Below are 27880 nucleotides of genomic sequence, written 5' to 3'. Positions count from 1 at the left end.
TAGCTAACATATATATTTACAAAGCAATAGATCCAAATCGCAGCAGCCTGTTGACTAAAAACAAGCAGATGCTGAAAGCTAAAATCAGAAGCATCTAGTCCCTGAGCGGATGAATCACGCGGATGTATATTGCAGTTGTAGGCCCCTCAGCTGATGTGAAACTAGCAGGGGTAGAGAGAGAAAAGAGGAGCTGGTGCACTGTCTGTTACAACTACAACACTGGAACAAATAGGTAACAACATTTTACAAAAGGTAGAAATTTTCAGTGACATCTCAGCCAACAGTCTCTTGGACCTTCGAGACTATTTAATGTCGAAATACATCGGAGGAATTATGGTTCAGTGTTGCGAAAATATCTCGAATCCCGCTCCTGCTTTCCTGTTTTTTTGTGTCTAAAAGGTATCAGAGGCCATTTCTTTTTGCTAGCTAGCGTTAACATGCTAGCTGCTAGCTAGACAACATGTAAATTTCAACATAACTTGGTGTAATTGTTGCCAAAAGGCTGAATTCGTGAATTGTTATGAGGCTGTTTATTTGTCTGGTAAATCCCATTACCATCCTGTCGAGCTGGCAAAGCGTTAGCCAGCGACAACAAGGCTAGCTAATATTAATTAGCTAAGGTTAGCCAAGGTTAGCTGGTAATAGCTATAACGCTCTTGTTTGATTTGACAACGCTTAACGTCAGCTACGTACTGCCCCGCAGCAGCTAATTCGGTATTGATAAGGTCAGTGCTTTATTGTCAACCGTACAGCTATCCGAATAGATACCAACTAGTAACAATAGCTCGTCTAGCGAACAGTCAAGTGTTTATTTTTGTCAGCTCACTGTTGGCGAGTGAACGGTCATTGAAGAAACATTCGCTATCTTATTTGGCTAAGCTAGCATTAGCTTGCTAATAATTAGCCCCGATACTTGTCATTCTGGGCAAGATGCTTAGCTAAATAAGATACGTGTAGTTATTTGGTCAGTTTTACCCAGCTTTGAGTAGGAAGCACTTTGTAAACAAGTTGGTCGTTAGTACAGTGGTCAACGTGTTTCTGCCTGGCTAACATTAGCTAAAACGCTAGCCAGTACTCAAGTGAGAGGCAGACATTGGCCTTAAGTCAGCTTGGAAAACATTAGTGATCCTCATAGCTAACGTTAGTTAGCTATACTTGTGTAAGTTGCTCTACATTCGCGTTGACAGTTGCCAAGAGAGTGATACTGAATATACCTGGGTACCTGTCGACTTGACAGTTGTGTTTTTTTATTTGATCATCCCATCAAACCGTATAGTAGGTAAGCTAACTTGCGTGTGAGACATGTATGTTTTCTCTTCAAACTTGATCTTCTGCCAGATACAGACCAGTGTGTCATGGCAGTCAGAATACAAAGTTAGCTTACGTTGGTTTACTGGTAGCCTGCTAGCTATAGTACATTAAACCGCTTTCGAAAGACGGTCTTGCCGATGCTGCCATTTTCGATGTGTAGCTAATCTCAGGTGAACGTAATCATTTTTTGTCACTTAAGAGTTCCGTCTTGGCCATTCTGTAAAAGAAAAAAATCGCCATTGTATATCACAACAAGGTCCAAACAAGGTAGCTGTATGAATTTGGCAGCACGTTTAGTAATGGAGCTAACACTTTAACTGGTTGACACACCGGTACGCCAACTGCGCATTTCCATCGAACCATTGCTACGTTAGCCAACGTAACTTTAACCAGCGAGTCTTTGGTATGTGATTACAAGCCTTTTAGCTTTTTCTCGTCATCATATTCAATATCCAGCGGTTACAAGCTTCGCTTTTGGGATGTGGGAGTTTTTAGTGTGGAGACGGATGCGACTAAGCTACTGTCAAAATGTATGGGTCTTGCTAGGATATGAGTGGCTAAACATGCTAGTCGGTGGTGGTAGAGAACTACGTCAGAAATACAGGCCTCTGTAAATCATGAGTATAAAAATTGAACACTGCCGTGCTTGTTTGGTGGTGTAGTAATAGAAACTTTGTACCGACGAGTTTTTCAAGCTGCTGATCATTTGATGTGCTTAACTAATCACATTATCCGCGAGTGTGGTGCACCGGTTGTCAGAATGGACGAATAAACAAAGACTAGGATGTACTGTCAGTGCAGGCCTAAAATGGCCCTGTGAGCTTGCCAAGTGTGGCGTATTTTTATGATCAATGATATCATGATTTAAACTCTAACTAAATTGGTTAATCAGTAATCTTTCTTTTCTAGATGGATAAAGGGTATTTAGGTTGTGATTCAATAGTCTTTGTGTATCAGTTGATTAAAACCATCCTGCTGTGATGTGTTTAAAATATGTCAATCACTTTTGTTGTCTGTACCCTCATATCATTGACTCATGAGACTTGTATGTAAATTATACTTCCACTTAAAAAAACATTTTCTGTCACATCCTGACTAAAATCATTACTCCCCCAACAACAAGCTCTGTTGGCCAGGTATCTAAATGTTATGGGTTGTTGTGGCCATTTTAAAGATCAAATCAGCAGTAGTTGGTATTCTTTAAAAAAGGTGTGAAACTTTAAAAGTTAATTCTCTTTTTGTGTGGTTTTTTTGACTTACAGTTTGCCCAGTGGTAGGTTCATTCGAGTCATCTATGACCTTGCCTACAATTACTTAAAGGAGTCGGAGGTTGCTAATATTGTTAAATCGTATTCTGTTTATGATTATGGTAATTACCATCATTATTATTATAAATCTTATTCGTGCATTAATTATTGCCAGTTGTCTTTCCTGTCAAATGATAAAAAACCTACAGATGTCCAAAAAATACATATATAAGTCAGGTATACTTGGGATTAGTTGAATACTTGGTGCCAGCGTTATCCTTAGGTCTTCATGATGCAGGATGATAAAATTATTGACCTGCTGTATGAGGTAGTTTCTGTTAAAAAAAAGAGATAGTAAGTAAATATTTAAAAGTCATCTATTGCATTGCTCCCGGTGGTTCATGTAAATGTACATTTTGTTTTGACTTATTGGGAGACTGCAGACAGGAGAAAGTGAGAGAGTGCTGAGAACATCAGCTGAGCTGTGTGGATCTTACTGTTGCTTTTTTCCCAAACAGATGCAAACATTTTACTGACTTCTAGAAAATTTTCAATGAGGAAATGTACTGCAGATACATTTCATTAAATTAAAAAAACAAAACAAAACATGACACAAACAGTTTTTAATAGTATCAAATGTGAGTTGTCTGGTTCCTTGTCCATGATCTTCCTGGCAGCTCATTTTTCCCTCTGAAGAAATAGTAGTGTCAATAATTGGATTGATCTGTTGTTTTTTGGAAGAGTTTGTATCCTGAGGTGTACGGACAAACAATAAGACAGCATGCTAATTTCAAATGGGCTAAAGAGGTGAGCTCAAGCTTTGATGGTACAAAAGCTCAATCAGCTGCCACCTACAGCACAGACATTTATTTTAAACCAAGGATAACCCAGTAGTTTGAGTAGAACATAAATATAAGGCTCATTGTTGCATTCTGTCGGTATTCTTATGTTGTTTCTTTCTCTCTTTTATTGTAGTGAATGGTAGTGTCTAGAAAGGGTATGTCCCTTCAGGAGAGAGGTGCCAATGTCCAACCGGCCTAATTCCAATCCAGGGGGGTCACTGCGCCGTTCACAGAGGAACACTGCTGCGGCCCAGCCACAAGACCATACAGTCGCAGGAAGGTGAGTCTACCTACACAGTTCATGTCACTTCTGTTTGAAATTTCAATAACATCTAAGAGCCAGTAATCATGTTTTATGGAAAAATTAGTTGGAGTTTTCTTGAAGGAAGCAACAAATGAGGGGTGTTTGGTAGAGGGATATTTGTACTTAAGTATTGGTGGTCTTGCTTATTGGTAAATTTAACTCACTGCAGAATGGTTATATTGGCCTCCTTGATCAAAGATGAAGCTTATCTTGTGTTCTTTCATCAGAATCAATGGTGATTAACTCTGTTTAAGCTGTTTTTCTTGCTTCTGCAGAGGTGTTAATGATCACAGGATTTGCAACCGCAGGCAGCCAAAATGATTTGGGGATTGATCAAGTCTCTCTTTTATATGGCTTAATTACAGAAACCCACACTGTCACTTGCTCTTTAATTTTCAACCTTACAGGTTGCAGTCAGAGCAGGTAAAACATAAAGCAAATTCCCCACCTGAAAGTAGAAGACCTAATTCTAAGGCTTCCAAAGCCACAGCCAGCTCAGCCACTGGCCAGTCCAGAGGGCACAGCTCAAGAAGGTACCCCTCCTCTCTACTTGGTGCTTATTTTGTGTGCGTGTGTTTGTGGGTTTGTACTTTATTCAGTAGTGTCAAACTAAGTAAAATTCACAATGAAGAATAACATATAGTATTGTACACCTTTGGGTTTTGTACTAAATCTGAATGAGTACAATGAATGTGGCACTGTAAATGACTTTTTTGAGAAGTTTTCTGAACTGGTATTTTGTTGTCCCTCTTGCTCCCTGGCAGAAGCGGTCTTACTCTGTCCGTGGCTTCATTTGTGTTGCAAGACGAGCCAGAGGCTGCAGGGACATCTGAACAAGAGCGACCAGGCCACCAGTCAAAGAGTGAAGGCACCCGAGGGCTAAAGCGAAGCGAAGCTCCTGACCAAATTAGTACCTTTGGACCGACCCCTGCCAAGAAGTCCAAATCACTCCCACCACCCCGGGACAATACCTCAGAGACCAAGAAAGGCCCAGCTAAGTCCAAGAAGAGATCACTTGCTTCAGAACCACCTGCATCATCAGGTCGAGGCCAAAGCAAGAAGAGCGGGGCCACTGGGGCCTCACCAATCCAGAAACGGAAGAAAGCGGACTCTCTCCCCGGTCTAAGTAGCACCGCTGGGTCCCTCCCCAATCGTACTGAGGGCAGAACTGCAAAACCCACCAAGCTGGCGTCTAAATCGGCCGCCTCAGCCAAAGCTGGGTGTAGCAACGTGACAGACTCCTCCTCCTCCGCCTCCACTTCTTCCTCTTCCTCCACCACAGGCACCAACAGCGCCACCACGCAGGGCGCCCGAGTTAAACAAGGAAAAGATCAGACCAAGGCACGGCGCTCTCGTTCAGCCTCAAGCCCGTCCCCACGCCGTAGTACCCGTGACAAGGAGCAGGCCAAAACTGCCAGCTCTTCGAAATTTGAGTGGGCAGCACGCTTCAACCCCAAAGTCAATCTGCCAAAACCCAAACTGTCCTTGCCCGGATCCTCCAAAACTGAGACCTCCAAACCTGGGCCATCAGGATTACAAGCTAAACTAGCAAGTGAGTCACATTACCTGTGTATGAATCCTCTCAATTCATTCTAGAAACACTTTCTCTTATCCATTGTTGGAGCTGAAACATCCCCCTTTCATGGCTTTTCAGACAGTGTTTCAGTACTCTTAAGCAGTTTTTTAGATACCTTGTGTGTCATACTTGAGTACAAATATCCCTTTTGGTGATAAGAAAGGTTGAGTATGGTGAGGGATGCATCTGCAAGGGTTTGCTTTTTTTGGGGTTTGTAATTGTATGAAATATTGAGACATTTAAACATGTGATGATTGGTTTGTCAACGGTCAGTACAGTATTCTTGTGAGCTTGGATGGAGGTTACACCCCTGAGATTGAGTACAGTCCATTTACACAGGGATAAGATTTCACAGAAACGGTGTCTGAAATCACTCCCTCTAGGGGTTGGTGATATGGCCAAAAACGTCATCAGAAAATTTGAGATGTTATATCACGGTGATGGAATATATCACAATAGAGTAGTTGTTCTGTAAATTCAGTTATGAAGTGGTTTAAAATAACCGTTCTGTGCCATACTTCATCACATTTGATTATTTTCTACTTGTATTTAGAACTTCCATACAAATAAAAATAACTTCCTTACACAAGACAACACTTGATCTTCAAAACAAAAGACTCAAAACAGCTGTTTGTTATATGAACTTAGGACAGTATCTGCACAGTATGGACATCGTCAGACTTACCCTTTCACACGTAGCACTCTGTTTGGTCTACGCTACTTTCTAATAATCAGATAAGTGTAGAGTCCCCCAGTGGCAATGTTCACATCTATAAAATGATGCATTGTTTTGTGTGATTGTCGCCAGAAAGTCGTATACTTGCAACGGACACAACCTTTTCATTCCACTGAGGATTTTTTCGCTCCAAATAAAATGGCGGAGGGTAAAAATAATGCACTATACAGTAAATAGGGAAGAATTTCAGATACAGCCAAAGCCTTTATCAAGACATCTGTGTGACTCATATGACGTATCATGTGTACGTACAGTTGGTGATGCTGATGCATTGCATACAGTGAAAGCGCGTGTCTTGTCTGTGCCATATCTAGTTCACATGTGGTGAGTGCGGGCTTCACTGAGCTGTGGACTGACTCAGATTTCAGACTTGGGCAACAGTAGCCTGATACTGGAGATAGCTAAACATAACATAAATACTGCTGGTTGCTCAATTGTCACTGTGGAGCAAATGTATGACTTCACAGGTATGGTAGACGTGAAGACTTTTTAGCAAAATACCTTTAAAATATCACGTCTTTACGGTAGTATTTGTATATTCCTGTGTCATGCATACCATAAATGCATTGCAATGTTTCTTTTGACTCTGTTATAAAGTGTTGAGGCAGCATTTTGATCAACTCAAGATGTTTTCTGATGTTTTGGGGTTATGGTGGTATCAAGGTTGTTGCATTCAGTTTTGAATGTCTGTGTCAATTTTGCAGCCATTGTTATTAAAGTTTTACACCGATATGTTGGACATAATCTAAAATTGGTCAGATTCTAGTACCAATACCAAAGATACTTTATCAGATATTATAGAATGAAATAAATGCTGTTGGACTAAATAAGTCAAAAGCAAATTTAACACTAATGCATTTGGTAGATTTAATACAAACTGCTGTGCAAGAACTGGAAATAAGCCTAAATAAAGTACAATAGAGGATCAGCTGGACCTTGATTTTAAATAAGCCAACATTTGACCAGAGGAAACAAAAGTAACTTTTGGTACCTGACAGTTAGCAAAATGCTACAGCACCATTTAGTTAGTACTTGAGATGTAATGAGGTTATACTCATCTCTTGTGAGATGAGGTGAAAGACTGCAGGACAGTCGTCTAGACACACAGAGATTGAATGAGAAAAATTAGTTGTGTGTGGTGAAGGGCGTGTAAGCTGTTCAGGTCAGTGTGGGGTCAGGCTGTTCTAGGTAAGTGAAGGGATAGAAACCGAGGTGGGCTCTGTGCCATGGGCCCTAGGCCCAAATGGTGAGACTCCTCCTAAATTGGCTCTGCTTGTTGGCCCACCAGCTGACCAGGGGTATGTTTGAGGGGAGGGAAGGACTCACGAGCTGCTTCTGTCAGAAGAGCAAAGAACTTCATCTCACTCTCAATATCTTCACCTGTTAGCCTCTGATATCTGTTAACAAGCATAGATTTTTCAGCTGAATGGTAAGTAGCATATACAATGCTGTTTGCTTTTGTTTCAGCAATTCTGGCTTGTCATTACACGTTGCCATGTTGAATTGGTAATGTTGAATAAGTTACTACAGCCTAAATAATTGGAAAACATTAGTGCTTGGTGTTGCTTTGAGTGGCTGTAGATAATTCAAGCTTTATTTGAAAACTGAAGTATGTGTGAGAGATTAATATTTGACCTGATATAATTCAAAAGGTCAAATGAAGTACAAAAAGGAAATCATACTTCACATAACATTAAGTCATTTGGTCTAAACTTTTTGAATGTTTATTTTTGTACTACTGAATTATGAGTCACAGATCTAGCATGAAGGTTGTCCTGTCATAGGGCCATGGTTGGGTTACTATTAATACCCATCTAGTCAGTGGTACAGGGCTCTAAACAGGCAACACTAGAGCCTTTACTGTACCGAAACACAACACTCAGCATCAGTCTTTGCTCTAGCAGCAATATTGACCAATATTTTTTTTTACATACTTGTAAGCAATAATCATGATATGGAAGGAAGGATGATTTCTATTGTGATGCCACAGCCAAATGATACATAAAAGTATACTATTGTGTCTTATTAATTCAACCCAAATATTCTCTGAAACTTGTTGTGGAAGCATATGATCACGATAAGACAAATGTTTCATATCTTCTGTCAATCTTCTTCTGTAAATCAACACAAATGTCGCAATGGTTTTGACATACTTTGTATTAAGACTGTATTCCTGTCAAAAGAATTTGATATGATTATTGATGCCTGGTCCACAAATGGGTTACGTGTCATTTATTTTCCCCTTAGGTTTGAGGAAATCTACTAAGAAGCGCAGCGAGTCTCCTCCAGCAGAGCTCCCCAGCTTTCGGCGGAGCACACGCCAGAAGACCACGGGCTCCTGTGCCAGCACCAGGTGAGAATCACATTGACCACTTAGTGTAGACTGTAGCGTAAATAGTCATGCAGTCATTCAGATCTAACCATCACAGTGCCATAAACTTGCTGGCAAGACAACCCCTATGACCCCGACTAATCACAGCACGTCTTATGTCATGCACAAGTTCCCAACTGCCAGTCAAACTGAAAGAAGCGTTATGTGTGATGATGCGATCTTTATTTCCATAGTTATTTATTCTACAAGGAGCAGGCTTGGCTGTGTTGGCCACATCAAATAGGCTAATTTAACGTTAAATCTGATGATGAGCATTGTCAGGCGGTTAGGACCGGGGATAATGGTATAACAGCACAGCCAGCTACTTTCCTGACTGATGACGTGCCTCTGATATTTCTCTCCAACATTTATCTTTTTTGACTCGGTCATGGTACTCCCTCAAGGAAACATCAAATAGGCAGAGGTGCTGTTGCCACAGTTCAACAAATTTTTCATATCTCTCATTGTCCCACCTGACAGCAGCAACCTCCTCCAGGAGTGAGCACCTGATTGGTCAATGCTCAGGAACATGTAGCGGGAGATGTCATGCTAGGCGTGTCAAGACAAAAAAAATTCTCACACACTAGTCTTTGTGTCAGGGTGTTGTGGGGCATCGCAGACACTGCACGACAGGTCATTTAGCATGTAACACTACAGGTCTTGTATAGACACCTGATTGTCCTTCATGATCGGTCACGACGCTGGTAATTCGTCAGCCATGATAAAATTGTCTCAAAATCAGGCTAGATTCATGTAGTCTGATCCAGGCATAGCCAGCTTTTTGTCAGATCCAGACTGCATCCACATTGATTTCAGAAATTCTAGATGGCAAAAGACAACACGAAATGCAATTTTTAAAAATCGGATCCAAGCCACATTCGGAAATGGTTTGAAATTTGATTTCTACAGACGTGTCTCGGTCTGGATGCTCAAATTGGATTTCAAATTGTCTTTTGCATCACTCACAATGCAACACACTATGATGATGTCAAATCCAGAGTGACAGAAGTGCATCAGAGCAGCTGAGCAGAATCAATACTGCTACAAGCAGAATGAAATGGAGGAAAATGCAAAGAACAGTTGTCTGTACCACGGCTTGACAGAGCGATTGTTTGGAGGGCGAGATGGCGGATCTCCATTTCTCATGTTTCCACATCAGAAAGCAGTGTCACCAGCGTATGTCGTTTCTGCTTGGTTACACAAAATCTGATTTGATCACTTGTCTTAAAGATCTGATCTGCCTGCAGTCTAAACAAAGCCTAAATATTAGAAACCCCGACTGGTATAATTTGGTATTCAGCAGCTCCAGCAGCTGTTGTATTATATGACATTAGTTTTAGCTAGGTGTACTTAATGACCTGACATCAGTGTATGTTTTCAAGAGTTTAAACAACATCAAAGTCGTAACTTTAATAAAGCACTTTATATATCACATATAGCATTTTATATTGTCATTACTCCGTTGTCTCTTGTACAGAACATAGTTTTGTATTAACAGAGTTATCCATTGACCCTAATGATGGATATGCCTGGGGATGGCTCAATACTTTTTGAGTCTTTTAAATGGTGACCATCTGTTGATCAGATATTTGAAGAGATACCGAGTATTTGATTGTTGAATAGGGATGTTTTCAATTACTGCTACTTGAAAAGTTGCTGTTAAACTAAGCCACTCTGATAGTACCATGTCAAAATCAAATGAATGTTGAAAGCTGTGTTTCTACCCAAAGTACTCAGAGCTTTAAGTCAAAGGAATTACTTTTAAAAGAACTGAAAGGTTGTTGTCTGTGTTTCCACCATGATCTAATGACCCATGAAGATGAAGCACATTAGGTCACTGACATATGAAAGAGCTTCTGCTGTTTTATGTGTTTTTGTGCTACACAGGACAACAACTGTCAACAACAGTGCATCTGTCCTATGTTTTCTTCTGTAACTCCATGCTGAAGTGTTTAAGCTCAATCAACAAATTATGGGTATAGATTCCAATCCCCAAAGTTCCTGTGCTTTTGTAAATTGTCATTGCCAGAGCAAAGCTTTCTTTTTTTGGGGGGGGGGGACTTTATTTAGACCCTGGCCCCAGCAGTTCCTTAAAGGTTCCTAGTCCCTGCGCAAAGTTCCTGCACTGGAAGCGCACCTTAAACGTGGTAATTTAAGGTGCCCATTGGAGTTTTCCTGTAAACAAACAAAACTTAAGCTAACGTTCAGTGTTACTCACCAAAATGCATTGTTTATCTTGAAGGTTTAAAATCACGTGGGGTGTATGTCTTTCCTTGTAAATTATTTACAAAGGTGTTTTTTCCCCCTTGTCCCCCCCTGCTCTCCATAGCACTACTAGAGGTCAATAACTCCACAGGGAACATTTAAACTTTGCTTAGCCAAACTACATTAGTCTCTTGCTTATGATGACGACAGTGAAAGCCGTGGGACAAAGTGTGCAAAGTTTGCTCTCCATACAAGCAATTTGACCTCAATAACAACAAGTCAGAGCCAGTAAACAGGTTCTGATTGTCACTCACATTTACCTCACCCTTCGTACTCAAAGATCCTGGGGAGAGAAACTTGGGTTGAACCTTGTCTCATGATCATTATGTGTAAAGAACAACCTTGATTCCACTTTTTAAAACGTAAATGAAAACAATGCAGTCATTTGCAACCTGTGTAGACTGTGGTTTACCAACCCTTGCTTGTGAACGACCAGGAGTTTCATGCCCAAATGTGATACTGTCACCTGTTACCAGTGAACCTGTTGACCTGTGGAATGATGTTTTTGGAGCATTCCACAACTTTGTTAAAACAGCAACAAACAGGGTCCCACGGGAGTCTCAACGCCTCTGATGTCACTTATATTGTCAATTTGTTTTTATTCATATCACAGTCGGCGGGGCTCAGGCCTGGGCAAGCGCGGGGCAGCCGACGCTCGCCGACAAGAGAAAATGGCCGACTCTGACAACAACCAGGATGGGGCCAACTCATCAGCCGCTCGCACTGATGAGGCATCACAAGGGGCTTCTGGTACCTATCGTGCCTTGTTTTGTGTCTTAAAAGAATTTTCCTCCAAATTTGTTTAAGAAATAAACCTCTTCAAGGTTTTAGGCTTGAACGACTGATTGCTTTCTTCACTGTTTAACTTTCACTATGAATTTTGATTTGACTGTGAATTTCTGTGTCCAGCTTCAAGCTCAGTTGCTGGAGCAGTGGGTATGACCACCTCTGGAGAGAGTGAGTCTGATGACTCTGAAATGGGGAGGCTTCAAGGTATGTTCTTTCCCTCAGATTCTCACAGATTTTTCAGTCAGTCCCTGCTAAAATTCACCATTTGTAGACTACATTTTAATATTATGGGTCAACAAACTAAATGTACGTACATCCCCTGTTTTTAATGCTTTAGCATCATTAACAACTCTTTCACTTTTACGTTTTTGGTAGTTGCTCTCTAAACCTTGCTGTTTTGATCCCTATAGCGCTACTGGAGGCCAGGGGTCTCCCCCCACATCTTTTTGGGCCCCTGGGACCTCGCATGTCACAGCTGTTTCACAGGACCATTGGCAGTGGAGCCAGTGAGTACAACCTTCTTAACCTTACATTGGTGTTATCATCTTTGCATTTAGAGAGCGGTAAATAACTGAAAGCATTTTCCAGGCTCCAAGGCTCAGCAGCTACTACAGGGCCTGCAGGCCACCGGTGATGAGTCTCAGCAGCTCCAAGCTGCTATTGAGATGTGCCAGCTGCTGGTGATGGGCAATGAGGAGACACTCGGCGGATTCCCTGTCAAGAGTGTGGTGCCTGCTTTGGTTAGTCTTGTTTTGTTTGGCCATTAAACCTCTCCATTATACGTAGCTGTCCTGTATGTTTTGCAGCTGGACCTCACTGCACATTCACCTGCGTTGTCTAATATGAAAGTCTTACAGATGAAACATTGCCTTTGTGACACTTGAGTTACTACTGCTCTTACTCTACATTAATTCTCTCACTTGTCTTCCACAGATTACACTGTTACAAATGGAGCATAACTTTGATATTGTGAGTACGATGAACTTTTGTTGCTGTAAATGTAGTTGTCTTTTGTCTGATTCGTTCATTTTTGTAATGCCACTGCTAATTTTGCATGCCTTCTAATCTTTGCACACAGATGAACCATGCCTCCCGTGCACTCACGTATATGATGGAGGCACTCCCTCGATCCTCTGCTGTGGTGGTCGATGCTATTCCTGTCTTCCTGGAGAAGGTAAGACACTGCTCTCTCTGCATGTCCCTAGTCACTTGTTAGTTTGCAGTGGTGACCTTTTGATGTGCTAATGCCTTTTCCACATTTTTGTGTGCAGCTTCAGGTGATCCAGTTCATTGACGTAGCAGAGCAGGCCCTGACAGCTCTGGAGATGTTGTCAAGGCGACACAGCAAAGCCATTTTGCAGGCTGTAAGTGTTGCCCAGTCTTTTTGTCTTGCTCTTAAATCCCCTTGTCTCTGGTAGCTATAATTATACACCACAATAATATTAGCATCCTTCACAGGGTGGGCTTGCTGACTGCCTCCTCTACCTGGAGTTCTTTAGCATCAATGCTCAGAGGAATGCTTTAGCCATTGCAGCTAACTGTTGCCAGAGCATCACTCCAGATGAGTTCCACTTTGTGGCTGATTCTCTGCCATTGTTGACTCAGAGACTCACACACCAGGTATGTTTTTCCCATGTTAGACAACAGTGAACTATCCATATCATAGTCATACATTTGTGCTTTAAACAGAAACTATTTCAGCAATTTCTTTCAGTGTAGCATATAATAAATCATAATATTCATTTAACTCTCTTTCAGGATAAAAAATCCGTCGAAAGCACTTGTCTCTGTTTCGCCAGACTGGTGGACAACTTTCAACATGAAGAGGTTTGTACCTCAAATACTTCTTAAGACTTCACACCATGTTTGCTGTTTCTGTGTTTGCCCTTTCTCTGTTATTTCCATTTACCATCCAAGTCCCCAGCTAATGTACATGTGTCTGTCAACAGAACCTGCTGCAGGAGGTTGCATCACGGGACCTGTTGACCAACATTCAGCAGCTGCTCGTAGTGACCCCTCCTGTGCTCAGCTCGGGGATGTTTATCATGGTTGTGCGCATGTTTTCCCTTATGTGCTCTAACTGCCCCTGCCTGGCAGTCCAGCTTATGAAACAGAGTGAGTAACCTCACACGCACCCTTGCCAGTCGCTTATTACTTGCACCCTCTGTCATCACTGCTATGCGAATGTATATACAGTCGTACTGCATGTACTCACTACACAGGGTGTTGTTCTGCTGACTAAATGTAATAGTTGATAGTAGATGCAGCTTGATTATTTCATTGGTTTTTTTTATTCTTCAATACTACAATATTCAAAGGATGCCGTTTTTATTCCTTGTCTCAAATCTTGAGTTCAAGTATTTGTCTATTTTTTTGCTACACAGATAGATTCAGGTATCAGGTCTCATACAAAATGTAGCTTGTAGCTGTAGCTGCCTAATAACAGGTATCAGGTCTGTGTATATGTGTTTTAGGTGTACACATGCTATAACTTAGATATGCTATAGCTCATCTCACATTTTCAGTTTGACCAGACATATCTTTGCCTTAAGTGTCACCATCTACACTGAATTCTGTGTCAATCTGCATCAACTGCCATTTCAAAAATGTTCTTTCAGACTTCAAGCAGTAGTGTGGAATTATTGCATGCTGAAGATGCAGCAGGGCATCTAACAAGCAAATTGTCTTTGTTATATTTTCTAAACAGACATAGCAGAAACTCTGCGTTTCCTCTTGTGTGGTGCATCAAATGGCAGCTGCCAGGAGCAGATTGAACTGGTACCTCGGAGCCCCCAGGAGCTCTATGAACTGACCTCCCTCATATGGTAACATCCATTTTTCTGCCTTCTGTTCAGGATCCTATGGGTTAAGATTACACTGGGCAGTACGACAAAAAACAAAACTGGCATTTTGGGAATTTGGGGGTGCTAATCTTGTAAATTATACTGCCATGGGCATACAACAGTGCCACAAATGGTACTCCTGCCTCTCACAGACCTTGAACCACTGATACAATTGTTTGGCCAATGATAGCTGTTATTGGACTGAAACTGTTCACAGAAAAATCATACCAGTTTCTCTGGATGACAGTTCAATGATTTCAGAGTAAACAGAATTTTTTAGTTTTCTAAAAATGCTGTTTCTCTTGCAGTGAGCTGATGCCCTGCCTGCCTAGAGAGGGCATCTTTGCAGTTGATGTAATGCTGAAGAAGGGCAGTGCCCAGACGACAGAGGGAGCAATCTGGCAGTGGAGGGACGACCGGGGACTGTGGCATCCCTATAACCGCATTGACAGCCGCATCATTGAGGTATAAATGCATCAGAGAAGTTACTCCCACATTCTGTGTCTTTGAAACTGACATGCGTGATATGTTGTATCACAGTACAGAATTTATTGTAGCCAGTCATTCTTTACCTGAGCTACATTACAAGATAACCATTTGAAGTATGAATAATGCACTGAATCTCTTAAAATGTGGCTTTGCATTACTTGACAACATTATGTGTGTCAGCATCTCCCAGTGTATTTACACACAAAATTTCGTGGGGCGTATCCATATGTGATACTGATATTGGGAGTGCATTTGATGATTATCTTGCCCTGCAGACGGCTCACCAGAACGGGGAGGATGAGATCAGCTTGTCAACCCTGGGCCGTGTGTACACAATTGACTTCAACTCTATGCAGCAGATCAACGAAGACACAGGAACAGCACGCGGTATCCAGAGGAAACCAAATCCTCTTGCCAACCCCAATACAGGTAATACACATCTCAGTGACGCTGAGACACTGTGTTGTATTTTATATTGAAATAAAAGAGGAGCCATCGCACTGTTGTTGAGTAAATGAACCTGTCTCCAGGGAGTCACCAGGAGGTTCGTCGAGAAGACGCACGAGCCCAGTTGATGAAGGAGGACCCTGAGCTAGCAAAGTGCTTTATCAAAACTCTGTTTGGGGTCTTGTATGAGGTATACAGCTCATCAGCTGGCCCTGCTGTCAGACACAAGTGCCTTAGAGCCATCCTCAGGATCATCTACTTTGCTGATGCAGAGCTGCTGAAGGATGTGCTGAGGAACCATGCTGTGTCCAGGTAACGCTGACATCAAATAGGTTTTGAAGGTTGTCTTAAAGGAGGTTAATAGCTTCTTTGTAATAATAATAATAATAAAAAATGCTTAAATGTCAAAGACTCCAGAGAATTGCTGATGACAGCCCTTGAGTTTAATGTAAATTGACTTTCAGCATTTATTTGTTTATTTCTACAGTCACATTGCCTCCATGCTATCCAGCCAGGACCTGAAGATTGTAGTAGGTTCTCTGCAGATGGCTGAGATCCTCATGCAGAAGCTGCCCGATGTCTTCAGTGTCTATTTCAGAAGAGAAGGTAGCCTATAATCCTATTTTGACAGTAAAATGCGTTGCTGCCAGTGTTTTCCTTTACATTGATCCACAGCCCTCAGCCACATCCAAGTGACTCTTTACTGACTGCCAAGAAGTTGCAGTGTGTTGCTGCTAGATTTTTAAGGCTTAAGACAGTGTGTAATGCCAGCCTTTCTCCTTTCTCTTCCAGGCGTGATGCACCAGGTGAAGAACCTGTCAGAGTCTGAGAGCTTTCTAGTCACTAGTCCCCCGAAGGCTTGCCCGAGTGGTACTGCCAGCTTGTGCACTACTACCATCAGCACTGCATCCACCACATCTGCTAATAATGCAACTCCTGATCTGGGCTCACCCAGCTTCCAACACAGCATGGACGACTCACTGGACCTCAGCCCACAGGGGTGAGTATGTGGCCGTGTGTGGCTTTGGTTTGGCTGTTTAAGTGTTTTAAAAATAAATTTCTTGCACAGGCCCAAATTCAGTGTCGCACTGGAAACTTTAGCTCATAAATGCAAATTGCCCCCTGAAACACCTTAAAACAGCTGGAGCTGATCTTGCTGCCTGCCAACTAAACTCTACAGATTCAGTTTGAAACTGAAAGTCTAAGCCTTAGAGCGTATTTGTGTGTTTACTCAGTAACTCATGTATGTTACTGCTTATCCGTGTGTTTCAATGTATGTATGTTTAGTTATTGCTCATTTTCTCCTCACTAAGGCGATTAAGTGATGTCCTAAAGAGGAAACGGCTACCTAAAAGAGGGCCCAGAAGGCCCAAATACTCTCCCCCAAGAGATGATGATAAAGTAGACAATCAGGGTAAGTTGAAGTGTCAGTATGTGTGATGGTGGAAGAGCCCCAGTTGACACATTGACACATGAATATGCCACTATAGGACCACCTGCTATCCAAAACAAAGGAGTAACATCAGTAAAATATTGCTCTCACTGTTTTCTGTATTTTGTATCACTGAGCGACTGTGTAGATTTCTATTGTCTTGTTGTTACAAGCGGCTAACTCTTGCATGAACAATGAGTGATGAAGCTTTCAATTTTATAACCACGAGATTGGAAGTAATTTGGTAATTTATGGCAGATTGAATTGTTCAGCAGGTTTACTACATTCATTCAGTAATTTCTATAAGCACACCCTAGTGGTCATTGAGGTGAAATGGTATTTTGTCGTCTATATTCTGCATTCCTAATCTCCTTTTTGGGTTCTTTATAGCCAAGAGCCCTACCAGTACTCAGTCACCCAAATCGTCCTTCCTGGCCAGTCTTAATCCCAAGACCTGGGGCAAACTGGGTGCCCAGACCAACAATGCCAACTCAGAGCCCTCACGCACAGCGGGAGTGAGTGGCCTGGCACGGGCACCTCCAAAGGACTCAATTTCAAATAACAGGTACGATGATGACATAAATATGGTTTCCCTGTTTTCCACTCCTGTATTATCCAAATCATCCTCCCTTTCTTGTGATTGACTTAAAGTATTAATGCAGAATGTTCAGTCACTAGCTGCTTGGGTTAGTGGTGTGTGCTGCTGTTGATAATCAATGAATTTAATTTTTAATTTTTTTTTGTATTCTTTTGTAGAGACAAAATAAAGGCATGGATCAAAGAACAGGCAAGTAAGTTTGTGGAGCGATACTTCAACTCCGAAAATGTGGATGGCAGCAACCCTGCATTGAATGTACTCCAGAGACTTTGCACAGCCACCGAGCAGCTTAACCTGCAGGTAAAACATACACTCCCATATTTGCAAGGTTTTTCTTAAAGTTGATAAAGCTGGTAAGTTGCAAACCTTTGTCAGCTCCTGTTAATGCTATATGTACACAGAGTGAAACAGCTAAAATTGACTGGATGAAGTGATCTTTCATGACAGCGCTGAGACATTTGAGTTACATTTGCGTTTCCAGGTGGACGGTGGTTTGGAGTGCCTGGTGGAGATCTCCAGTATTGTATCAGAATCCGATGTGTCGTCTTTCGAGATCCAGCACAGTGGGCTGGTGAAGCAGCTCCTGGTCTACCTGACCTCCAACACCGACAGGGACTTGCTCAGCCGCGATGTGCGGCTCAAGAGGTTCCTCAATGTGTTCGCTGGCTGTCCGGTGAGAGACTAAACATGTTATGTTGTCAAAGAATTTCAGGACTTTGATGAATTGAATTTTAATCTTCTCCTCTCATTTGGTTTACAGGTTCCAGGAATGGAGCCTGTTGGTCGTTTGGACCCATCAGAAAATGGGCCATACCTGGCACTTGTACACAAAATGAACAGCTGCCTGAGCCAAATGGAGCAGTTCCCAGTCAAAGTGCATGATTTCCCCAGCGGCAACGGCAATGGCAGCAGGTGTGTGGGTTTATTATTTATGTTTTAATCAAAATGACTTTATATTTAAACACGTTTACACTGTTTGGTGTACATTTTTAAAAATGTATTTCTAATTTGTCGCTTCAGGGGCTCTCAGGCACTGAAGTTCTTTAACACACATCAGCTCAAGTGTCACCTGCAGAGACATCCAGATTGCACTAATGTCAAACAGTGGAAAGGCGGTCCTGTGAAGATAGACCCCCTGGCCCTGGTGCAAGCCATTGAGAGATATCTTGTTGTTAGAGGTGAGTGACTTCAGCAAGATTTTTGTAGAGGGTTATTTCGGGTTTTTTTCAGTGGGGTTAATAACTTGCAATCTTGTCTGTACAGGGTACGGCCGAATCCGAGAAGAGGATGAAGACAGTGATGATGACGGTTCAGATGATGAAATCGATGAATCACTTGTATGTGATGCTGTTCATGCCAAATGAGGCTCATCTTTTAATCTTTACACACTTAATCCTGTGTTGATGGGTGTTTAGAGCTAGTCCTGCCATCACTTCAGCAGTATGGATGAAACGTATATGTAATACCAGTATGTCATTTATTTGTTACATAGGCGGCACAGTTCCTGAATTCTGGCAGTGTACGTCACAGACTACAGTTCTACATTGGTGACCACCTGCTACCATACAACATGACAGTATACCAGGCCGTGAGGCAGTACAGTCTTCAGGCAGAGGAAGAAAGAGAGTCAACGGACGATGAGGCAAACCCGTTAGGGCGAGCAGGAATCTGGACCAAAACGCACACAATATGGTAAAAACCATTTTTAAAAAAAACATCTGAACTGGTTCTTTATGGATGCAGAAGGTTTTTTTTTTTTTTCTTCACCTTCCTTACAGAAGAGGTCCTCCAAGTAATTTTTGTATTATTTGTGTTTGTGGTGTTATAAATATAAAGAGTTGAAAGGAGGCAGTTTCTGGTGTAACAGCAGATGTGCATACCCAGCAAAGCATCCAGAGACAAACTGTGGAGTCTTGTTTCCTGACAGGTATAAGCCTGTGAGAGAAGACGAGGACGGCAGCAAAGACGCTGTGGGTGGAAAGAGGGGCCGAGCCCAGACTGCTCCCACCAAAACCTCACCTCGCAACGCCAAGAAGCAAGATGAGCTGTGGCATGGTGAGAATCTTAAGTCTCGTGGTCCAGTGCAGATTTGCATGTGTATGTAGATCAGTGTTAAAATCACACAGTCTGAATATGTGTAGTCAACCTTGTGACCACTGTTAATTCCATCACTTGCAGATGGTGTGTGTCCCAGTGTCATCAATCCTTTAGAGACATACCTCACTTCGGAGCCACCAGAGACCATAACCTTTGATGACCCCTCTTTAGAGGTCAACCTGCTGCTGAGGGTCCTGCACTCCATCAGTCGATACTGGTTCTACTTGTATGATGTAAGTCTCTCCTAAAGCATTACAAGAAGAAAGCAGCACCTTGTTTTTGTCCAAGTCACTTTGAAGAATTAGAGATGGAGTATCGTTGTGAAAATTGGACCAGGCTCCTGAGTTACTTGAATAATTAACATGATTTAACGCTTGCATCAGTTTCTAAATGTGTGAAAGTTAGCTATAGTCGTTGAATTATACACAATACAGATGCATTTTGATATTGCTTCAGTAACCAAATGAAATATTGTCCTGATTGGATGGATGAATTTCTCCAAATGTATTTTTCTCAGGCCTACATGCAGTCAGTATTGTTCATAGGTTCATGACATGAAATCTAACAGTTGTTTGGTCGTTTTGCAGAATGCTGTGTGTAAGGAGATCATCCCCACCAGTGAGTTCATAAACAGTAAGCTGACAGCCAAAGCTAACCGTCAGCTACAAGACCCGCTGGTCATCATGACGGGAAACATACCTACTTGGCTCATTGAGCTTGGAAAGACCTGGTAAATGTTTCACACTTTTCACCCAAAGCAGGGGTTGGCATGTTTGGCTGGTAGGATTTGGTTCTCACTTACATTATTCTCTCTCTCTCTGCAGCCCGTTCTTCTTTCCCTTTGACACCCGGCAGATGTTATTCTATGTAACTGCCTTTGATCGTGACAGAGCCATGCAACGCCTACTAGACACAAACCCTGAGATCAACCAATCAGATTCTCAGGACAGCAGAGTTGCACCACGTCTTGACAGAAAGAAGGTACAATATATTAAACTATTAATCCCATGTATCTTTGCATGTGATGCAGTCCACCATCAGTGTCTGTTGTATCTGAATGGAATTTGAATTGTGTTGTGGCTTTTTTGTCTTTTGAAGTATTTTGTTTCTGAATTTTTTTCCACTTCTCAAAGATATCTTTCAGTTTTTTTTCCGACCTGACTTGAACCTCTTGTGTTTTCAGAGGACGATAAACCGCGATGAGCTGCTAAAACAGGCCGAGTCTGTGATGCAGGACCTTGGCAGCTCAAGGGCAATGTTGGAGATTCAGTATGAGAATGAGGTACCTGTAGTATCTGTTTTGTTAATACTGAATCTTCACTTCCAAGTAAAATGTTTTTCATTTAGTTTTTGGACAAGCGAGTCTCATCCCTATGTTCTGTCAGGTTGGCACGGGGCTTGGCCCCACTCTGGAGTTCTACGCTCTGGTGTCTCAGGAGCTCCAGCGGGCTGATCTCGGCCTGTGGAGGGGTGAAGAGGTCACGCTGGCCAATCCTAAAGGTACCATGATTAGATCTCCAACTGTAAACCCTCAGACACATGCAGGATATGATGAAACGCATTTCATGTTGTGATCAGTGTGGGACACATTCGTACATGTTTGAGGATGTTGTGTGCTTATTGGTCAGACATTCATAAAATTACTTTACAGACAAAAATGCATTTTAGGGATGTCGTAACAGATGAGCCCATGATTAGAATGCTCTTTCTGAATACAGTTGAACTGAATGTAGATATAAATGCTTGTGCAGTGGTATATGAAGCACTGTTCTCTGACATACTCTGACAATATGTGTGTCTTTGCCCCAACAGGAAGCCAAGAAGGAACTAAGTACATGTTCAGCACCAGAGGACTGTTTGCTGTTCCCTTCGGCAGGACGACCAAACCAGCACACATAGCCAAAATCAAAATGAAGTTCCGTTTCTTAGGAAAGCTAATGGCCAAAGCCATTATGGACTTCAGACTGGTAACATCTGTTTTCTGTTCGTAGTTAATAGTGTATTTTCAACTGAGCATAGGCATTTAGGACTGCTCTTCTGCCAGTGATAAAATATAATATATAAAATCATATATAAACATGCTGTATGCGGCAGAAAACCCAAAGTATATCATACACTAGTATACCGTAGTGCATGTCAGTCAGGTACATTTACATATGGCAGCCACAGATGCTCTTTTTTTTTTAATGCTGAAACTTTTATCACAGTAATGGTGGTATTGCAAAATCTATGTTGTGGCAGAACACGACACCAATGACAAAACCAGTATACCGCCCACCCTACGTATAATCACATACCTTTTTATGTATGTGTTTTGTTAAATGTTCTTTTATTTGAACTCATCCCTCCCGGTCCTTTCCCCAGCTGGATCTTCCCCTGGGACTGCCATTTTATAAGTGGATGCTGCGGCATGAGATGTCCATAAGCTCCCACGACCTGGTGAACATTGATCCCAGTGTAGCCAAGTCTATCCAGCACTTGGAGGATATTATCCGCCAGAAGAAGAGGCTGGAACAGGACCGATCACAGGTAAAGCACCGCACAGAGGACTGCTGTGGTCTCCGAGTGGTGTCCCAGGTTTCATGAAAGTCTATTTTTAAAAGTCCATCATCAGTCTCCGTTATATTCCTGTAAATTACTCCTCAAAAAACACTGTGACTTCACTGTTCCTCCATCTTGCTCTCTGTTAACCTGTGTTTGTCTGTATTCATGTGCAACAGACGAGGGAGACCCTTCAGCAGGCACTGGAGAGCCTGAACATGAACGGCTGCTCAGTGGAGGACCTGGGCTTGGATTTCACCCTTCCAGGATTCCCAAACATTGAGCTGAAAAAGGGCGGCAAAGACGTCCCAGTTACAATCTACAACCTGGAGGAGTACCTCAGAGTATGGCACACAGTTTTACTTGCAGCTCTCACTCTGTTTCATACTTAATGATAATGTTCCTCTGAAGGTTAATCTGAATCTTTTTTTTTTGCAACTTCTCTCCCCCTGCAGTTGGTGGTGTACTGGACTCTAAATGAAGGAGTGTCCAGACAGTTCGAGTCATTCAGGGAAGGGTTTGAGTCAGTCTTCCCCTTGCATCACCTGCAGTATTTCTATCCAGAGGAGGTAAGCACACTTTCACTCTTCTCAGTCAGTCACGGCAATTAACAGTATGATGCAGTCAGTGAAACATTTCCATGAAATTGACTGATTGGCAGAGGCGGTAACTCCAGTTGTCGACGTTTCTCTTTATTAATGTAATCTATATTATTAGCGTCCCTTCTTTCTCTAAAATTGTTCATTGTCCCTCTTCACCTGGTGCAGCTTGACCAGTTGCTGTGTGGCAGTAAATCAGAGACGTGGGATGTCAAGACACTGATGGAGTGCTGTCGACCGGATCACGGCTACACACATGACAGGTGAAGACCCTCAAACCTATGACACCTCTGAAAAACTGGACAAGAAAGATCTTCCCAAGTCACAACAACAAGCGTTATCCAACCATCAAAAACTAGATTTTATTTGATGCAGTGCTCCGTAAATTATGGGTCCAGGCTACTCTTTTGTAAACCATAAATTGCACACCGTCGGTATAATTTCATTTGTGTGTTTCTTCTGTGTTTTTGCAGTCGTGCCGTACGGTTCCTGTTTGAGGTGCTGAGCAGCTTCGACGCCGAGCAGCAGAGACTTTTCCTGCAGTTTGTCACAGGGAGCCCCAGACTGCCCGTTGGAGGTGAGTCCTATGACACAAACACAAACTCAGCAAATGCTTCAATATGAGTAACAGTGTCTTAACATATTAGCATTAGCCAAAGCGATCTGTTGTTTGAGCTGAAGTGAACATGTAACGTTGTCTCCACTCTGTCCGTGCCTGACGCCTGCTCTTCCTCTTGTGTCTCAGGTTTCCGGAGCCTGAATCCCCCTCTGACGATCGTGAGGAAGACGTTCGAGTCGACAGAGAACCCGGACGACTTCCTCCCCTCGGTCATGACCTGTGTCAACTACCTGAAGCTGCCTGACTACTCCAGCATAGAGACCATGCGAGAGAAACTGTTGATTGCGGCTCGCGAGGGCCAGCAGTCTTTCCACCTTTCCTGATCTCTCCACATCTCACATTCAGATGCCTTCTACAGCGACTGATAAAATCACGACTTCCTCCTTAGTTTTTTTGTAATCACGTACATTAAGGCTACGTGTACAGCCTTCCTGTTAGAGAAAGCAGCTTGCAGAAAAATTAAGACTTTAAATATATATTTGCTGCCCCTGTCTCTCAAAAAAATCTAAAAAATAAAAAAATGGAAAGGTGTTCCATGACTCACAGAACTTAAAATATAAAAAAAGAGAGAGTCAAACTTATATAAGTAGTTGAGTAATGTTAAAAAAAAAAAAAAGATGAAAACATCTGGGTGACATTTTAAATTGCATCGCTATGTGATATTTAAAAAAGGGATGTCTCCTCTCCGGAGTGGTGGACAAACGTCACTGGGTGTCGGGGAGGAAGGGGAGGGGGGGTGGGGGGTTGGGGTCCATCAAGCAAGCTAGGTTTACTTTAGCTCCAAAGATCATTTGTACAGACAAATTTGCAGACTTTGCTCATTCTACACATTTGATAGAATAGCTCTTTGTTCTCATGTCTCTTCCCCTCAGTTTGTCTGTTCGCATTTTGTTCTGTATTATATTGGCCCCAGTTTGTGTGTTGCGTTTTGGTTCGGCTTTCCCCCCCTCCGTGTGTCTTTGCTTCAAGTTGTGGAAATGAGAGTTGCAGTTGGTTGAATGCGGGTAGTGATGAGCGCATATTATCTTCTTCTTTTTTTTTTTTTTTTTCCTTCTCCTTCTACCCAAGTTGAGATTGTTTTCTGGCCTCCTTTATTAGAGAGCTTCAGCTCAAATGAAGAGTTGTAACCAATGTGTTGATCAAATTTGTTTTGCTCTTATTTTGATAGAGTTAGTGTCTTTCTGTTGGGCCCTACCTGATGTGTAGGGTTATCTTGGTAGACCAAGCTCTGAGCAACCCTCAACACAAAATGTAGCTGGGCACAAAATTTTGGCTGGTCGCATTTTATTGTTTCATGGCCAGATAGCATTTCAAGTTCATTTAAGAAATAAAGTTTATATGCAGTTTCACACCCTGTTTGAGGTGGGAATGTCTGCTTTACCTTTTTTTTAATTTTCTATATTGTCTTTATTTCTTGCTGTAGTTGATTATTATTTTTTTTTCTTTGCACTGCTGGCTTGGAACAAACTGTGGTGTGCACCTGCAGTCTGTGGCCAGGGGAGGGCGCCACTGTATGTTCTCCTGGCCCAATCGTTCATGTGCTGGTTTCTAAGATCTGCAATAATTTACTGCATCAGGTTCATGTTTTTACCTGAACATAAATAAAGTAACTGTTTGACTCATCTTGGTTAGTTTTATTTATCCATCCTTCCATTGCTTTGCCATGTTGCTCCAGTGAATCCTTCACAGCAGGTTCATCATTTTACACGTTGACCAGTTTTTTGTGGGGCCTCCTGAAGTTCATTCTTTTGGGACAAATCTTTGCGCACTCTGGTCCTCCGTGAGACATGTTTAGATGAGCTGCCACGGCGGCAAACGTGATGTGACTCACCTGAATGTTGCTCTTCAGATCTCAGCAGGGTTTGACGACACTCTCAGCCTCTAAGCTCTTATCAAACTCTTACTAACGAGAGGAAGGCTTATCCGTGGATTTAACCGTAATAAGATGCTTATAGGTGTTGAAATAACTATCACCACACAATGACTGACCCATTTTCTCTGGAACGATGTTAACTTCACTGAAAACTTCTCTCGGAGTCTGTTCCTTTTCATTGTACACAAGCAAAATTGTTTTCAGCCTCTCCTGCAGAGTCTCGTTGGTCTACATGCTGCGTGTCGCTCATTAGCACAACCAGCAACCGGCTCAGAGTTTGCTGTCTGGTACCTGTGTTCACTGAGCTGACTGCAGCGGTGTGAGGTGACAGATTCATTGCACCACGGGAGGATTCATTATGGAAATGCGTTGAGGCCTGAGTGTAAGGCCGATGTCTCATTAAAAAGCAGCAGAGTTTTGGGTTGAAACTACTGAAACTAAAAGTGAGGATGGAAAGATCGCAGTAAACCTTGAGATTCTGACAGAAGACGAGGTCAAGGACGGCTGAAACCTCTTCACGTTGGAAAGAAGGTATTTTGTGTCCTATCACTTTTGACATGTTTGCTCAGTCTTAGTTCTTCATACAGTCGGGGCTGAAAATGTTGGCACCCTTGCACATTTAATTCTATGTTTTGCTGCTTACAGTATGCAAACATGTTTTTAATTTAGCTTGTATAATTTTTTCCTCATTGCTTGTCATTTGGTAAAGCTTATCAGAGAGCTCAAACCTTAGGGTGCCCAAACTTCTGTATGGTGCTCATTTTTCCCCTTCTATAACCATACAAATCGAAAGTAATGCACTAACCCTGCTTAAAATGTTCAAAAGAATGTTTCATCTTTACCTTTTGGAGATCTTAAAGTCTTTAAACAATATTCATATACACATTGACACAGTTTTCCCCTGGTGTCAGCTTCAATTCCTCCTGCCCATACTGGCCACTAAAAAGCATTAATACAGTATATCCCAAGCTAATAGGAGGCTTTAACAGTTAATTAAATCAAGCCAGTATCTTCCAAACTTAGTGTTTCTAGTACAAATTTCCATCCCTCCACTGCAGCTCAGCAGAGACACAGTGAAACACAGAGAGGGACTTTTGTCCTCCACCTCTAACAGTGGAAGCATGTTAAGAAAAGATCCTTTAATGTCCAGCATGAACAGGAGGGACGATTACAGCTAAAACTGTCTTAATGTTCATATGGGCACCCATTTCTTAAAGACTATTGCGAAACTATCCTTTGAATATAGCCTCAGAATTGCTCTCATAATGCAGCACTATATGACCTATTATAAAACCCTCCATCCCTGCATTGTAAATGCTCAAACTCACTTGAGCACGAGTACCGCTGACTGGTAACATGGTGCCCCTTTTAAAGCTAAGTGTCCTTGAAAAAACATTGATCTACAAAAGGTTATTCAGTCAAATAAAAGACTCTGTGACCACCCACTGCACGACTGCTAACAAAGAAGCGTTGCATCAGATTAGGGACTTAGTGTACTCGAGGGAAAATCCACCCCAAAACAGAATTCATAATGATTCATGTTTGTGAACATAACCGTCTCTTGCAAATGTGCCACAGACCACAGAAACTCGTCCTGGCAGTGACTGACCACACAGGTAATTATAATTGCATGTAACTCTCAGAAAGCTGCAAACCAACAGCCCTAAACAAGTCTCTTTGTCCTTTTGTGCCAATAATAAGTCAGCTAACCTGCTTTTGTGATGCAGGAGACTGGACTGGTCACCTTGGTTATCACATGATAAGCGTCCGGTGATTGTATCTCTCACCTCTTCGACCCTGTTTTCTGAATAATTTCAGACAAAAGTTTTTGTTGACTCCCTCCATCAGCATGAGTCTGCTGTTTCAGGACTGCGCAGAGCATCATCTCCCTTGTGGTAATGCTGCCTCTTATCACTGGAAAGCAGCTAATCTTATGGTGAAGCTGAGGATTTTCTCCACCACCACCACCACCGCCACCGCCACCCCTCCTTCTGCCCCTCTTCTTCCTCCGTCTTCCCCGACTACAGCCTCCTCCCTCTCTCCCTCCTTGAAAGCCGGGCTTCAAGGAGAGGTTATGGATGATGAGACTCTAAATGAGGAGGGTGCAGAGCTTCTCCTGCTACTCCACTCAGTGTGTATGTGAGAGATGCCAGGAGACAGAGAGGGAGTGTGTATGAAGGTGGTGGTGGGGGTGTGTAGGGGCGGTGTGTGTCGTCAGCTATCATCGTCACTGTGACTCAGAGACAAATAAGAACGGAGAGCCCTCCCCTTCTCCTCCCGCATCCCTACCTTCTCTGCGTCCACACCATCAGCCAGTCTGCTCTCAGTCATTCTGCCTGCATACGGCTCAGGCTCAACATCCTAACAGTCTCCTCCTCCTCCTCCTCCTCCTCTCTCTCTCACACACACACACACCTCAGTTACTGCTGAGCTCGGCCGGCACTAACAGCAGCAGCTTGAGCTCTGACAAAAGGGGACAAAGACACACACACAACAACAACAACAACAACCAAAGAAAAGAGAAGAAACCAGAGGAAGAGGATCAGGATGAGGATGAGTGTGTGCAGTGTGCCGGCAGTTCCCTGCTGCCGTCCCACACAGATTGCACGGAGCTTCACGCCCCCCCTGCTTCTCCTCCTCTTGCTCCTGAGCAGCAGCTGCAGCAGCAGCAGCATCGGGGCCGTCCCCTCGTCCTTCCAGCTGGCCCCGGACACCCCGGCCCCCGCCGAGCCCACCCCGACCCAGGCCACACCTCGTCCGGACCCCTGCGAAGGCCGACCCTGCCTCAACGGGGGCTTCTGCCTGGCCCTGCCGTCCGCAGGCAGGCCAGAGGACACCTGGGAGTACACCTGTACGTGCAGCCAAGGCTTCACCGGACGCAACTGTGAGGTATGAGCACGT

General features: G+C 42.7%; 2 protein-coding genes across 6 annotated transcripts in view; both read left to right on the top strand.

Moving 5' to 3' along the window:
- The first annotated feature begins 137 nt into the window (after positions 1-137).
- On the top strand, positions 138-24728 carry trip12 (thyroid hormone receptor interactor 12). Of its 5 annotated transcripts, none has more exons than XM_070969798.1 (42): positions 138-232; positions 3534-3680; positions 4112-4237; positions 4469-5256; positions 8264-8369; positions 11266-11402; positions 11562-11645; positions 11852-11947; positions 12030-12181; positions 12375-12410; positions 12520-12615; positions 12713-12805; positions 12900-13061; positions 13200-13268; positions 13391-13556; positions 14149-14266; positions 14593-14749; positions 15049-15202; positions 15304-15532; positions 15708-15826; positions 16013-16220; positions 16534-16634; positions 17043-17217; positions 17409-17550; positions 17732-17923; positions 18011-18162; positions 18271-18428; positions 18514-18587; positions 18743-18942; positions 19178-19305; positions 19429-19580; positions 19935-20077; positions 20172-20328; positions 20531-20629; positions 20733-20847; positions 21160-21314; positions 21712-21876; positions 22068-22232; positions 22344-22457; positions 22656-22750; positions 22961-23064; positions 23233-24728. In XM_070969798.1, exons 2-42 carry the CDS (start codon positions 3583-3585, stop codon positions 23427-23429), a joined length of 6177 nt encoding a protein of 2058 aa, XP_070825899.1. In that variant the 5' UTR covers positions 138-232; positions 3534-3582; the 3' UTR covers positions 23430-24728. The 5 variants fall into 5 exon arrangements, with proteins under 5 accessions (XP_070825899.1, XP_070825903.1, XP_070825900.1 ...); XM_070969799.1 differs by lacking the exon at positions 138-232 and adding an exon at positions 266-399; XM_070969800.1 differs by lacking the exon at positions 138-232 and adding an exon at positions 681-725.
- Positions 24729-27256: 2528 nt separating this feature from the next.
- dner (delta/notch-like EGF repeat containing) overlaps positions 27257-27880 on the top strand; it is a 54275-nt gene continuing 53651 nt past the window's right edge. Inside the window, exon 1 of the mRNA XM_070970633.1 lies at positions 27257-27868. Coding sequence (XP_070826734.1) covers positions 27527-27868 — 342 coding nt within the window. The 5' untranslated portion in view covers positions 27257-27526. The remainder of the gene's footprint in view (positions 27869-27880) is intronic.

Source organism: Chaetodon trifascialis, chromosome 9 (genome assembly GCF_039877785.1).
Source record: "Chaetodon trifascialis isolate fChaTrf1 chromosome 9, fChaTrf1.hap1, whole genome shotgun sequence".
Lineage (NCBI taxonomy): Eukaryota > Metazoa > Chordata > Actinopteri > Chaetodontiformes > Chaetodontidae > Chaetodon > Chaetodon trifascialis.
Note: the sequence above shows the minus strand (reverse complement) of the source record. Positions and strands in the feature narration are given on the sequence as shown.